The 14,895-nt window shown below is 34.9% G+C and overlaps 2 protein-coding genes across 3 annotated transcripts; both read right to left on the bottom strand.

The window, feature by feature from the left end:
- Nucleotides 1–841: 841 nt before the first annotated feature.
- Nucleotides 842–4,945, bottom strand: LOC130641494 (protein DDI1 homolog 2-like). Its single transcript, XM_057448308.1, has 7 exons — nucleotides 4,648–4,945; nucleotides 3,444–3,774; nucleotides 3,015–3,223; nucleotides 2,487–2,663; nucleotides 2,260–2,363; nucleotides 1,784–1,976; nucleotides 842–1,517 (listed from the first exon to the last, which is right to left on the bottom strand). The coding sequence occupies exons 2-7, from the start codon at nucleotides 3,754–3,756 to the stop codon at nucleotides 1,299–1,301; spliced, it is 1,215 nt and encodes a 404-aa protein (XP_057304291.1). The 5' UTR covers nucleotides 3,757–3,774; nucleotides 4,648–4,945; the 3' UTR covers nucleotides 842–1,298.
- Nucleotides 4,732–13,780, bottom strand: LOC130641493 (zinc finger protein ZXDC-like). Of its 2 annotated transcripts, none has more exons than XM_057448305.1 (2): nucleotides 7,610–13,780; nucleotides 4,732–6,464 (listed from the first exon to the last, which is right to left on the bottom strand). In XM_057448305.1, the coding sequence occupies exons 1-2, from the start codon at nucleotides 7,631–7,633 to the stop codon at nucleotides 4,959–4,961; spliced, it is 1,530 nt and encodes a 509-aa protein (XP_057304288.1). In that variant the 5' UTR covers nucleotides 7,634–13,780; the 3' UTR covers nucleotides 4,732–4,958. The 2 variants fall into 2 exon arrangements, with proteins under 2 accessions (XP_057304288.1, XP_057304289.1); XM_057448306.1 differs by having other exon boundaries at nucleotides 13,423–13,778.
- Nucleotides 13,781–14,895: the final 1,115 nt, after the last annotated feature.

Consider the following 14,895-nt stretch of genomic DNA (forward strand, 5'->3'; position numbering starts at 1 on the left):
TCAAGATTTGAGATCCTTAAAAAATAAAATGTCGTCTTATTATGAAAATTTTATTTTATAAAGGATACACTGTGTCAAGCATGAAAAAAATCAGAAAATTGTTCGCAAACCCATAATAAATTTACATTATACTAGTCGTTATCCCTTTGAAAAACAACGGGTTCGCCCGTCCTTTTTATACCGCATTGCGTGCTTCTCGCTATTGCGCAGCTAAGCTACCAGTATTATAATATAGATAAACATCAGACATTATTAAACTAACTTTTACGAATCAACATACCGTAAAATCTGAAGCTCTGGGGACTGCCGTTTTGACGGCATTACAACTTCTCACTTGTGATGGAGAGACGTATTGCTATTCTTTTCACCAAACACAAATGACCGAAGTAAACTCACTCAGAGGACACATTTTGATCATCACAGTAGAACTCTATTATTTTGAAATGTTAATTCTCTGCAAAATATTCATTAATAATAACAATAGACCGAAAATTGCGCCGGCGTGAGTTTCACTTCGGGTTTTAGCGATAATATAAAAGAGCGAATCTATAGTAAATTTGATATTACAAGATATGTAAGGACAAAAATTATTTAAAGCGAGCGCGCAAATTCAGTTTAAATTTAAAATTTGTGCATGTTTAAAAACCTTTGTATACTATTCATTGCAAATTGTGCTACATGTAACGGACCCTTATGAGTTTCCACCAAAATTTTTTATTCTTCATTCGAACTCAAACGTTTTTTTTCTTACGGAATATTTCCGAACAGCATTTGAGCATGACAAATTTGCATGTTCTATCAGGAACAATAAAAGGTATATTGGTAGATGAAAACACTAAGCGGCTATTTTTTCTTTTATTATATGAAAAAATATGTACAGGAGACTGAAAACTGTGCTAAAAACAAAATCTGTTGTTACTAATTTATAAGTTTTTTCAAAATTGTTGTTTGAGATTAAAAAAAATTCCACACGGAAATTTTCATTGTAGAAACATATTTTGGGACAAAAAATAAAAAAAAAGTTTCAGATTTCAGATTATTTACTAATAATGGTCATTTCATCGGCCCCAAATTAACGCTAGCCCATTTCACGGTAGCTTTTTATTTATTCTTTCTATTTTCTATTTTTAAATTTCCACGGTTAAATTCTCAAATATACACTCCATTAATAACTGGTTTAGCTAAAGCGAACAAGGTAAAATTATTAATTCGACTATATTTAAAAACAGTTGTTAATATTAACAAATTTCTCCAACAGTAATTGTAGAAAATAAATAGTTCTATAAAAATATATACAGCTAACTTTCCATGTCTTTTTGAGAATTTGCTAAAGCTTCTGCTAGTCGTCTATCTTCTTCTTCTTGAGCACTAGACGAGGACGCATTACCTTCTTCAGGAGGTGCAGTCCGTTTGCGATTTAAACGGGCACATTCTGGTAAGTCCGCTTCGTTTAAAAATTTTGTCTCTGTTTCAGTTGTACCAATCAGGAGAGCATTCCTTTTTAAGTCTATACAGCACTATAAAGACAGACACAGTACAATTCTTAATCGAACCGGAAGAAAATTATAGTTTCCTAAACAATTTTTTGCGAATTTTGATGCAATTATTTCCTCAACATTTTTTTAGCGAGAAAAGCGAAGTTAAATCCTTAGCGAGAATAAAAATACCAAAACATAACCAGAAATGTATTCATCATCGCTATCTGCAGATGAAAAGCTTAAAGTTATATGCTTATTGGCGTATCTTCGAATAATATGATGATGAATACAAAACCATTACCAACCTGATGTCTTTTCAACATGTCCAAACCTAACAACAGGTCCATTGGTTGATTTTCAAGTATTGTAAACGAAGTAGAAAGAAAAACATCCTCAATTTGCATTTGTCCCATATGTACACGCCCTATGATTTTTTGGGTGCCTACACCCACCGCCATACCTTGCCACCGGTGATCAATCAACCTTGTGATGTTACACCTAAATGATTCGAAATAGATGCTTCTATAATACAATAAAACATTCCAACAGTTTTTTATCTACATACTGACACTGTTAGGTTAATGCAAAATTATTTCAAATGAAGCAACCTAAGAATATTGTAAGCTAAATTTAGCTGTGTATGCAGTCCTCTGTATTATCATTTTTGTTATAACTATAGATAATCTGTAATAACGTGTAAGAAGAAAAGAAGAAATAATTATTATAAAATTTAATAAATAGTTAAGAAAACAAAAAACTGCTGAACGTTTAATGCACATACCTTTCCGCACAAGCTTTACTCATGATTGTCATTTGCGCGCCTGAATCTACAAATGCTTTCACAGGATAACCATTCACCTTACAATTTATATATAACATATACACCTGAAAATAACAACCAGTCAAAATACACAGTGTCTTAACTGAGGTGTATGTTTTAAAAGTGCATTATTTCTCATAGTGGAGAAAGCAATGCACAAACGCGTGTACAAGATGATAGTCTCTTACCTCAGCAAAAGCTTCTGGATTATACTCCATCGCTGTATGCATATTTTGGTTGACATTTTCCATTCTTATTTCTTCTTCAATTTTTCGTTGTGCTTCTAAATCAAATGGGTCTGCTGCAAGAAGTCTGATACGTTGTCTCTCCTGTTCTTGTCGTTCCTGCCTTTGTTCAGCCAACACCTAATAGAAATAGTACCAATATTTATATCAAAGCTATGCAAAAAGTTTTCTTTTCACTTATCATGAGAAATACGTAGTGACAATATCTCCACTAAACCATTAGATGCTTCACTATTTTAACAAAGCATGGATCTATTTCTACCTCTATGAACAAAGTAAGTCGCAAACATATATCACTCTACAGAAGCAGTCATGATACAGGATCGTCGTATATATTGATGCAGTTAGAGATCGGAATGTGGGTGATTATAAGCGAAAAATCATTACACATCAAAAACAAAACTTTCATTAAGAAAATTAGAGGTATGATATGTTTACTTCTTTCTATCAAAATTTTCACAACATACCAACCTTTCGAAATTGATCAGCATTATTTATAACTTCAGCAAGGCGAGGATTTCTCTCTTTCAATAAAGCCAGTTGATGCGGGTCACTTAAAAAAATTAAACGGATTGTTTCTGAATTCTCCTGACTTGGTTGCTGTCTTGGGACAGTTGCAGGTTGTTGTTGTGTTGAGCCACTTGCTGCAGGTAATTGCACTGAACCCCAGTTAATGCCGCCTTTGAAAAAAAATAATATTATTACCAAAGTGGAGCGTTCTGTTCAATGGGACAAAAATAATACAGATTAACGATTTCCACAAACAGATAAAACAAAACGCTTTTTTAAAAACATTATATAGTCAGTATTTTACTAAAAAAATCTTCATTCTCTAATTTTATTGTATATTTCAAAAAAAGTTTTCCTGTCTAACATGTAAATAAAAGCCCAATCACTTACCAACTCCTCTTTGTGGAAGATTTTGAGCTGTGGATACAGGTTGTCCTAATCTTGGTGGATGAGACGTATTTGAAATGGATGTCTGTGGTAACGGTCCAAAGAGCAACACATCATTATTTACAACCCCTAGTTCCGTCAAAGTTTTCTTTTCGCCTATTAAAATTTTACCATTATGAAAAAACACCATATCTTTCACATCCATCGTACTACTTTCAACTTGAACGAGAACTTTGAAGTTTTCCAATTCAATGTCTGGTGATACTTCGAGAGAATACACTGCATCTGTTGATGCACATGTTACCGTGACCAGCATTGCTCTTATTTTTTATGACTGCTAGTTATACAAAACATGCTATATAGATATTTTAAGAAATCTTAGGAAGTCCTAAGCATCATTTGCACTATTTTGACTTTTAATTGAAAAATAAGTTATTCACTCTTTTCCTTAACCCTATCCAGGCCAAGTCTCTTAAAAGGTTTAAGGACTAATTCAGCCTTGCAAGAGTGGCAAGAAGATGTTGTTGTTTCTTTTACTACATTGGAAAACGATTGAGATAAAAAAGATTTGAATGACGTCACTACATATTCTCGAAAACTGAGAAACGGCTGTGGAACAAGCGGTGGAACATAATCTTTAGGATACAAAAAGGTCTTGAAAAATTTTTTGTGCAAAAATTACTTTGTAAGCACCTAAAAAAGCTAAAATTTGACTTTCAGTGTTATTTAAGGATAATTTTTTGTTTGTCCTGAAGCTTAAGGATAAAAAGTCAACAGATTTTAACCCCTAAAACGGTATGGTTCAGAAGTTACTACAAAAAGATTAGGTGGGGGCTTTTTTACTTCTCCTCGTAGTCTAAATAAGGTTAATGTGTAACTTAAATAACAAACAATTTTTAGAAGAGATTCCAATATCAAAACATATGCAAGACAAAAGATAAAAGATTTGTTTATTTCGAAAAAGATCGTCTCGTTTATTTTTTATTTTGAAATCTGTCGAGCACAATTCCACAACTTGCAAGGTTTCTTCAAATTGTTTTATAGTTTTTAAAGATATTAACTTATCTATAAACCACAAACTATATTGGTATTATAAAGCCTTACACAGTATATATAGTTTCTAATCTTTTATTTACATAATCAAAACACAAAAGGAGAAAAAACAAACAAAACCAACCAAAAAGCATCAAGATAAAATCATTCTTACACTAATGCTCATTTTTGAGAGACCAAATCGATGGTTTAGAATTTTTTGAAAGCATCTTTTTGGAACACGACCTAGTAGATAGAGAAAGGTATAATTAAAATAAAAATTAAAAAAAAAAAAAATTAATGTTCTTTTTTGTGCATGATGTTTGGCAAATAAAACATACTCTACTCATGTCAAAATAAACATAAAAACCCCCTTATTGTACATAATATAGAATCCTGTTTTTTTATTTTTTTTTTCAAATCGTGCAGGTGTTACAAGCATAAATTTTGCGAATTTGTAAAGAATTTGCATAAACATTCAAATAATTAGTGAATATCTTGAAGATTAACTGTACTATTTGACTCTAAATTTCTGTTTGAATAGATATGATCAGGCATGCATGAAGAAGAACCAAAGTATCCACCATGTATTACTAAATGACCTGTACTTAATTCCATTGATGATTCAAAAGTGTCTATTTCATTATCTGACACTTTGATATCATTATCTAAGTCATTTAATTTGCCAATGTTTGGTGGTAAAAAGACAGCCTGTTCCTTTTCTACGGCAGACATGCTCGATTCTTCATAATCATGACCTGATGCAAATACTCCAAAATCATGAACAGCTGGTGTATATATGCTTGACACAAACTCCTCTTGAAACTGTATATCCTCTATATCAGAAACAATCAAGCTATCATGTGGTTGATTTAAAGAAGACGCATCAGTGTAAGTTTGTGCTAACGTCATGGCAGTTTCTTCTCCAGTCAAATGTGGCATTCGATCTGGATCTTTTGTGTCTATGTATTGGTTGCAGACCAGCTCTCCAAGTGTTGATGTAACAAGATCTTCTTGGGTTAATATTTGGCAAGAGGAAATACTCATGTTACCTGGACATGTTGCTTCAAAAAGTTTAGAGTTTAGAAAATCATTAACAGATACACTTTTGATAACACCGTCCCCTTTGTTACAAAGTTTATCTCCATAGATTAGTTGCTTATTTTTTATCAACTTTCCCGACAGGTGCAGTTTCTTATGTGCCTTTAAATTTGCTAGAGTGAGATAAGATTTATCACAATCAGCAAGGTCACACTTAAAAGGACGGAAATTAACATGCCGCTGTAAGTGAACTTTTAATGTTTCAGCACAAACAAATGATCTCTCGCAATTAGCTACAGGGCATGAAAAACTTTTTTTGTCATGAATTCGCATATGGGCTTTTAAATACTGCACACGATTAAAACTTTTACCACAACTTTCCAGTTTACACTGATACTGCTTTTTGTTTTCATGTGTTAACGTATGTCGCTTCAGGCGTTGGTGATTAACATATGCTTTATTACAATTTTCAAATGTACACTTAAATGGAAGTTCTTTGTTATGTGTTCCTTCATGTAATTTTAACAGTGAAGGCTTTTTAAACCTTTTGGAACAATTTTCATAAGAACAATGATACTTCAATTCATGATTTTTAATGTGATCCTGTAATTCTTCTTTAGTTTCAAATGACTGTGCACAATTTTTCTTTGTGCATTTTATTGAATAGAGATGAGAAGATATAGCATCTCTCAGTTGTGTTATACCATTTAAAGTTTTTTCACGAGCTTTTTTCTCATGAATTCTTAGATGGCTGTTTAAATTATACCGGTAGGAGAATGCTTTGTTACATAACTCGCAAAGGAAAGGTTTTTCATTGCCATGACTTTGCAGGTGACGCTGAAGCTTGTAATTACTTTCAAAAGCCCATTCACATTCTGGATACGAACATTTATATGAAACTTTAGTTGCCATCTTTAAAATTAACCAAAGAACAAGTGACAAGTTATGACGCTAAAAAAAAAGCAATATGTTAAATAATATATAAACAGTAATGAAGCTAGCTTTTCATGGCTATGCCACATCAAAGGAGATGGCTGTATGTATTGTGTATCCTTTTCTATAATCAAGCCTGGCCACGAATAGCACCACTTGTGGCTTTGACAGTTTTGACGGTTTAACAGGTGTAAATCTGACCTTTAATGATAGTCTGAAGAGATTCACAATAATGTTCGGGGCAAGTCTACTGAGTCTCTACAAATTGTGGATACTTAGATTTACCGATATAAGTAGTGTTGTTTGTCTTGCAAATAGCAACAATCTTGATAATGGCGCTGTAGATTAGTGGTTATAGCTCTCTTACTCTGTGCGTGAGACTGGGGTTCGATTCCTCTTTACGACGATTTTACATGGGCGAGTGAATGTTACCATAGCCCTGGGTGACCCCAAGCCATGTGAGGGAAATTGGGGAAATGGTACACTGTGTGGGCCATTGGATGTTGCCAAGAGATGTTTAGTAGAGCGCGGGCCGTACTAATTGGGTCTCCGTAGCTCAAAATGAGCATTTAATACTCTAGGACTCTCCATCTAAGCCATGACCCCTCCTGGAAATAATAGACAGGGTATATCCCTCGATATTTGTGAGGCTAGCCATGTAAAATATGCACATCTATCTATCTCTTTGCACAGCTTTAAAATGAATCATGCATTCAACCTTTATGAAATGTTTGAATTATATTTTTATAGGCAGGAAAATGACAGCATATACAGAATAAATGAAGACACATTCTTGTTCTAGTTTTAATACATAGCTAGCTAAATAAAACTATGAATAACATAGAAAAGATTGTTGGCTACCCCCTACTTTTTGTTTAATGCTTTAAATATTTAGATTTTGTATTAGGTGGTTGGGTTTGCTGTAATATATTCTATCAATAAAACATTGGTAGCACAGGTGAGCGCATACAAGAACCCACCAGTGTTTAACAGCATAACAAAGCCTTATGATCAATATGTTGAAGAGGTGTGAGCTTGGAGTATTGTCACAGATTATGACAAGGACAATAAATGCATTGCACTTGCTCTGGCAGAGGAAGATCCAAGATACATGAAAAGGTATTAATCAAGTCAAAATAGAAAACCTAAATAGATCATGTTACCTCATCACAACCAGCGTCAGTCATAAATAAAGTGATGGAAATGTGGATAGGAGATGAACTGGGAAATCCTGAAAAATTATTACATCCGTAAATATTTAGCAAGATGATAGCAACTTTAACAAGATTCAAACAAACGGTGATGTCCTGGTGCAGTGATTGGCCAAAAATTACAAAATTATTTTTGTACCTTATGGCAGGAATTATATGAGGGTGTCACAGTACAGAATTCTAAAGCTGGTAAAGAGTTTACTGTTCCAGATGATTCTAAGAATAAATCAATTAGTCAGGGACAAAGTTTTGAAAAACAACTCAATATAGTAATGAATCAAATGTTAGCTGATAACACCAGCAGTTGGACAAGACAATCAAACAGAGAATAATTTGGTGAAAGTCAAGCAGATTGGGTGTGGCAGAAAGATTAACAATGATCGGTCCACACATTCTGTACACTATCCATTTCCAAACACAAAAGACACAATATTGTTCAGACATCCAGATTAAGTGACTTGAAAAAAAGAGGAGGTTATTGGCAGAGAAGGCATAGCAACCAGGAAATACAAACCTTGGATTATTTTATAATCATACAATGTACCCACTTGCATCAACTTGACTGAATTAAAATGGAAAAGACTGATAAAGAATTGAAATCACTTACACTATCCCAGTTAATTATCATAATGGAGATAAACTGGTAGTTTTGCTCATGTTAATTCTGGTGGCAGAAGTACAGTTCCTTGGCATTGTGGTTAGTATATATTAGGTTTACCTTAGTCATTGAGAATGTCATGTAGAACCTTGCACAGTGGGGGTGATTTCTACCTAAGACCTGATCTCAAAGGTTGCCAGGGATACTAGTCTCACTTGCCTGTAAAGGAACTGGGCCCTACCCAGGCCTTGATTATTAATGGTTGCATATAAAAACCTAACACCCCACACTGCAACAGTTCTTCAGATTTATCTTACAGTTCAGGGCGTGTATAGATGTGTTCACCATATTTTCTGATGCTCATTGAGGTGCGCCTGATGCTCAGGACATCTCAATCAGCAGCAACTAAATAAGAAACATGCACCTGGCACTCAGGGCATGTCGTTGCACCTAACACTCAGGGCATCTCAATAAAAACACCAGTAATTAGCATGTGCCTGACGCACAGGGCATGTCGAAGGCCCTGACACTCAGGGCATCTCTCAAACACCTGACGCTTAGTGTATGAATAAATACATCATTATTTTCTAATACACCGCAGAAGAAAACACCATTTCTTTTCAGTGTCTTAGTCCCCTTCTCTTTGCTGCTAAGACATTTGGATCATTTAATTGCTTTGGGTTCCAGAATAATAACACAAATTGATAGAAACAACGTATTTCTATTGGAATGAGTAAATACAACGCGTTCAGTATGCGTAGACTATTTATGGAAAATTTTTTGGGGAATAGGTAGGAATGAAGATAGATAGATAGATAGATAGATAGATAGATAGATAGAGAATGACAAAAAATATTATACATTTGTTATCTCCCCACAACCATTACCCACCATTATTATTGTGCTTCGCTTTAAAAGGATAATGTATTCTCATGCATATCTTTCAATTTTTACAATAAAATAGGCACCTTAAAAAAATTACCTACAGGGTGATTACGAGCCTTTAAAGCTTACCTCCCACTTTAAAAAAAGTAATCGAAAATCAAATCAAAATATTGTACTAATTACGAAAAAAATGCTTTTATACTTTTTTCGATTTGTTCGCAAGATATTTGTCGTTAAAGTTGTAAAATATTAGCTGGAGGTAAAGCTTCGTGCCAGTCGCCATCTTGTGTCCCAATTGTAAATAAATCCCTTCGCAGAAGGGCTTGTGACGTCAACTTCCAGATGGTAATTTCGCTGACTCTGCTGTGGCCTAGGTTTTTATATATACAAAACGTTTTTTTTTTAATATTGTAACGGGTATACACTGAAGATGAGTTTTTAACAGGTATATACTAAAGATAAGTAAACACTTGTTTTTTACTCTCCTTGTTAAAACCGAGCTCCTGTGAAAAAGTTGTAGGCTTTCTTAGTTTTGAAGTTTTGGCCAGTAAAAAGTCTACAAAACCTGATAGTCAATCAAACTCTAGCTTGGAAAGCTGGTATAAGGATGAGAATGGAAGTGGAAGCAATAGCTTAGTAGTGAACCGTGGCCTTTTTCGCTATTCCGATGCCCTGAGAACGAGATTGGCTCTTTCCGACTTGTGTAGAATCTTACAGAAATGCCCACCACAGAGACGGGTCGCGTTGCCGGGAAGTATATTTTAAAGTAACAAAGAAGCTATTTATGGTTATCATAGCAAACCATGGCAGGCAACATTTTATTTTACTCTTTCATAGCCTATCCTTGCCCCTCCCCCTGCTCCCCCCACATTAATTGTGGCACTGTGATCCCTAACAGTTTCTGTTGGTTATAGAAGAGTTAGACTCGGAAAGCGTTTTTAATTTAGAAGATTAGTAGAAAACTTCATTCTATGGATAGACTATTGGCAGGATTAAAGGGATCCCAAGGTACTTTTACAAGTTGGACTCATCTGAAAGATTTGCATGAGGAATGCTAAATAATATATTTACTTTTTTAAAAAACTTCATGTAACTCCAGACATAGCTTTTTAAATATTTATTTTTCTTGTGGCTCGACTGACATCTTGATTATCTTCGACCTTCTTCTTCGTTAAAAATTTTCATTCTAGCTCCACTCTTTTTTAGTGGCACGTGACCCTGTTACGTATTATTTCAGTAGCGCTTTAATTAGTACTGACTGCATAGCCAGAACATATAACTTCGCGCAGCAAAGTGAAACAAAAGCTCTCTACGAACAATTATTTTTTTAAAAAAAAAAATTAAAATAATTCTGCATAAAGTTCTTTACGAGCAATTATTTTTTTAAAAAAAAATAGAAATAATTCTGCATATGTTCTCACATAGCTGAGCAACCAAACGAAAAATAAAATGTGCATGATTATTATTTCAAAGGACTTTTTATTTAAGACGCAAGTTGTGCATGATTTTTATTTCAAAGGACTTTACTTGAGACGCAGGTTGTGAAAGTTACTGATCATTCAACATGTCACGCATTTGTGTATGGTTTTTATTTCAAAAGGATATATTTTGGAAGGCAAATATAAGTAACAAAATACCAAGGTGTGACTATAAGCCCATAAAAAGTTATAGAAAAAGTTAAAGGGGGGAGGGAGAGGGGGCTGCATCACCTCTCTCCCTCAAGCACCCCTCCCCCTCCAGCACGAATAGGATTAAGGGTGGTTACAACCTTTGTAATTTAAGAGGACACTCGCATTTGCCGAGATAATTACTGACATATTTTTAAAAGATGTACCTTTGCGTTGGCAATTATTTGACGTGGTAAGATCGCACATAAAAAGTCCCTAGGCCTTGTGCGATCAGATGTGTAAAAAATAGCCGAAGATATAACAACAGAAAAAAGTATTTGTTTTTCCACAGCATACATAGTTCGGTTGCCTCCTATGGGAATGCATGAACAACTAACTCTTAGCAAAAAACAATTTTTACGCTTCAACTGCATCATTAAAAACAGTTTGTCACCAATGTAGTTTGATTAAATCATTGCAGAAAACGCTAAAATATATTTCATAAAATGTGGTTTTTCTGCGTTGAACTTTAATATTTACGCAATTAACTATTATTATTTTATTTCTTATTTTTCTTTGCTTTTCTCCGGTAAAAATAATATTTTTTATTTAGGAGGTAGCTAAAACATTTTTTGTGTTTTGTTAAGTTTAAAAATTTAGAAGCGACCACAGTATTCTAATAAGTCCGAATATAGCAACAGCAGTTATTTGTTGATGCTAAAAATGGTGAATTATGAGGGTCTTGTTGTACATTAATGTATGATGTATGCTTTTAAAAGGTCTAATCATGGAGGTGAAGAGTAGCATTGATGTTAGACAGGAGACCTGTCTCTCTTTTCTGCTTTCGTGCTTCGATGTCTGTCCTACTTTTGAAACCCTGCTTATTTTAGCCTGCTATCGCAAAAGGGAAAAATGATGAGTTTAGTTTACTAGACTACATTGATGTTTGCGCTACATATTGGAAGAATATCATAAAAACAAACTTTAATTAGACAATAAATTCTGCCTCTTACTGTATCATGGGATGAATTAAAGCAGTATTCTTTTTAATTGATTTTTTAATATTTTTTTTAAAAATATATCAATCTACTGAGTAACTTAGGCAACCTCGTCCCCAAAGATTGTTGAGAACAAGGTTGGCAATACTCACTTAAGCATCATACCCGCCCAGGTCGACAGGTTATAGATCAGTAATTTTTACAACCTGTTTGTTAAAATAAATTCTTTTAAATTTGAAATAAAAGAAATCATGCACACACCTGCTGCTAATTATATTATTTTTTGTGTTATTGCTTAGACCGCTAGAATATCATGTTGAATTATTTTTAAAAAAAACAAAAACAAATCATTCGCACAGAGATCGATGTGGAAAATACGTTGGATTTTTTTTAACTTTGTTGTGACGGTATATTAATTGTTTTTGGCTATGAAAGTCATTAATAATAGTGAGTAAAAGTCATTATTTTTGTGAGCGCTACTAAAATACTACGTAATAGGGTCACGTGCCACTAAAAAAGACTGGAGCTAGTGTGAAATTTTTAACGAACAAGAAGATCGAAGCGGCCATCAAGGCGCCATGAAAAACAAACATTTAAAAAACGATATCTAGGGTTCGTGAACTTTTAACAAAAAGTGAATATGTCATTGGGAATTTTGTATGAAAATCTTTCAGGTAAGTCCAACTTGTAAAAGTACCTCAGGATCCCTTTAATAATCACAACCATGCGGAAGTAAACATATAGAGGACGGGTGCAAGCTAAAACACAACCCTGGGCTTATTATAATAACAGTTCAAGCAGCCTTAATCTTAGGGCCTATTGCGTTCTTTGATGTGAGAATGAAACTCGAAACGAAAAATAAATTAAAATAGATTATTATAAGAAAGAAAGAAAGAAAACAAAAAGAAAAAAGAAAGAAGAAACAACAATGCGCGCAGAACAAAATAAAATCCCTTAAAAACCCTGCCTAGTGTACCACAATATATTAGAAAAGTTTTAGACGCAACACACAGAAGAAGTGCGAGCACCTATACCAGAATTGGCACATGGCCTAATGCAAAGACAAGTGGACAGAGATTTAGAATTGCCAAAGCCTTTTTTGCCACCGTTGATAAAAAAAATTCTGGTGAAAGCGTATCGACTAAGTTAATGAGTAAACGCAGCTCGTTGTTTCTTGCCTTATGGAAGACTGGCGAAGGAATGCTTTCCAGCGTTACTTCTCTTATTCTCATTGCAAAAAATCATAGCACGAAAACACATTTTATAATTATTAACAAAATTAATCTTAGTTGCAATAATTACTCTTCTTCTTTGTCCTCCGAGTTATCGTTTTACGGCAACATGTTCAGGAGACCTTTTTTTGCCATCCGGGAGATGACGTCAAACTTAGTTTAATCCGAAAAAAAAATTATCACAAAATGGCAGCTTTCGAGAAGGAAGCATGCTGTAAACACGAGAAAAGGTGGCTTTTTATTAGCTTTATTATTTTGAATTTCACTTTAATAAATGTTAAATTACAAATTTTCAACATCTTATAAACAGAATAAGATGAACTTTTTTTGAAGTGGGGGCTAGAGAAAGTAGAGAAATTGTTTTTCTAATGTTAAAGGCAGAGAAAGGAAATAAAATTGCCTAACAACGTATTTTGATGCAATATAATGCTAAAAAAGTTCATACCGTCTGGCCCTCACAGTCCTTGCTACCATTTTTGCCAGCGAATCGGGAACACGGATATGACCCGGCCTTCGTTTTTTGGCCCTGCTACGTGAGGTCGGCGGTCATTTTGGCCGTTGCTTTCATGATCCGGTGGTGTCTCCCTTTTGAAGTGACAGTCGAACTTCGCTATATCCGATAAATCCATTAATAATACATTCACGCTCCTTCCTGGCACCTTAGAATGGGACAACGGGGTACTTGACCGAAGTGCCACATGGAACCGGGTTGAAAGAGGCGCTGTGATGAGGCGGTGCAGGTCGTCGGTAAAATAACATTGGTATTTTGCAGAACAACTTATTCTGTGAAAGGTAGAAAATACCTTTGTACGAAGGTAAAAAGGTATACAAAACTTACCAAAAAAACCCAACGTAAAGACATGCTAATATTTTATTCCATATACTTCTTTCTTCAATTAGAACTATACTCGCACAAGTAAAAAACTAAACACAACTCTTTCGTTCCAACTCTAATTCATTCTGTTCATTCTTTTTTGTTTTCATTCTTTAAAATATTTTACAAATTATTCAAAACGAGGGTTCAACGAATTTTTGACCGTGGCCAAATATTCGACCTCCGCTGGTCGTTTTTTAGAGGTCTTATGGAAACGGTGGTTTCCTCCGACCATTCAAACACCAACCACCGTGGTAATACATCGTCTCTTGAAGTGTTTCGTCGCGCTGTGCAACCGTCGAGAAAACGCAAAGTCAGGGGTTGAAACGACCACTCAGGCAATGAAAGGCCGAGAAGAACGCCTCTGGACTTTATTATGCCACATCTGTATGAATCCATTCGACGACCCTGGAATAAATCGCAAGGTTCGAGACCACTGTCACTACACAGGTCTCTACGGAGGTGCGGTGCCCAACAACTGCAACCGGAATTGTAAGATCCACAAGCACATCCCTTTTATCTTCCACAATCTAAGCAGTTACGATGCGCATCCGTTTATCAGAGAACAAGGAGAGAAATACAATACACAAGACAAAGGCTGTATCGCGGAGAACTCAGAGAAGTACATCAGCTTCAACGTAAAAGTCGATGTGCCGCTAGGAGGCATAAAAAACGAGGAAGGAGAGCAGGTGTTCAAGAAGATAAAGCTTATGTTTATCGATAGTTTTATATTTAGGCCATCGAGTCTAGAGAAGCTTTCAAGTAACCCGACAGATGGACATAGCAGAAATCTTCGATGGTTCGTAAAGCATAAAGACACAAGGGGGTATACCCATGCGAGTATATGGATGAATGGGAACTCCTCAAAGAGACGGAGTTGCCTCTGAAGAAAGCGTTTTATAGCAAACTCAATATGAAAGGCTTCTCTCACGAAAACTACGTTCCTGCCCAAAAATTATGGGAGTATTGTATGATGCCAGAGGGTCTTTAGTTTACGCTCGACGACTATCACGATAACTACCTTGCCACAGATGTACTACTCCC

The sequence above is a fragment of the Hydractinia symbiolongicarpus genome, chromosome 4, assembly GCF_029227915.1.
Source record: "Hydractinia symbiolongicarpus strain clone_291-10 chromosome 4, HSymV2.1, whole genome shotgun sequence".
In the NCBI taxonomy this organism is placed as follows: Eukaryota; Metazoa; Cnidaria; class Hydrozoa; order Anthoathecata; family Hydractiniidae; genus Hydractinia; species Hydractinia symbiolongicarpus.

What these genes read in the sequence shown, in the direction of transcription:
- LOC130641494 (XM_057448308.1), bottom strand. Translation starts at nt 3,756, where the DNA reads ATGCTGGTCACGGTAACATGTGCATCAACAGATGCAGTGTATTCTCTC. An exon ending in ATGCTGATCAATTTCGAAAG is followed by an intron (nt 2,664 to 3,014) that starts GTTGGTATGTTG and finishes TATTTCTATTAG; the next exon opens with GTGTTGGCTGAACAAAGGCA. An exon ending in ATCCAGAAGCTTTTGCTGAG is followed by an intron (nt 2,364 to 2,486) that starts GTAAGAGACTAT and finishes TGTTATTTTCAG; the next exon opens with GTGTATATGTTATATATAAA.
- LOC130641493 (XM_057448305.1), bottom strand. Translation starts at nt 7,633, where the DNA reads ATGACTGACGCTGGTTGTGATGAG. An exon ending in CTGACGCTGGTTGTGATGAG is followed by an intron (nt 6,465 to 7,609) that starts GTAACATGATCT and finishes CTTTTTTTTTAG; the next exon opens with CGTCATAACTTGTCACTTGT.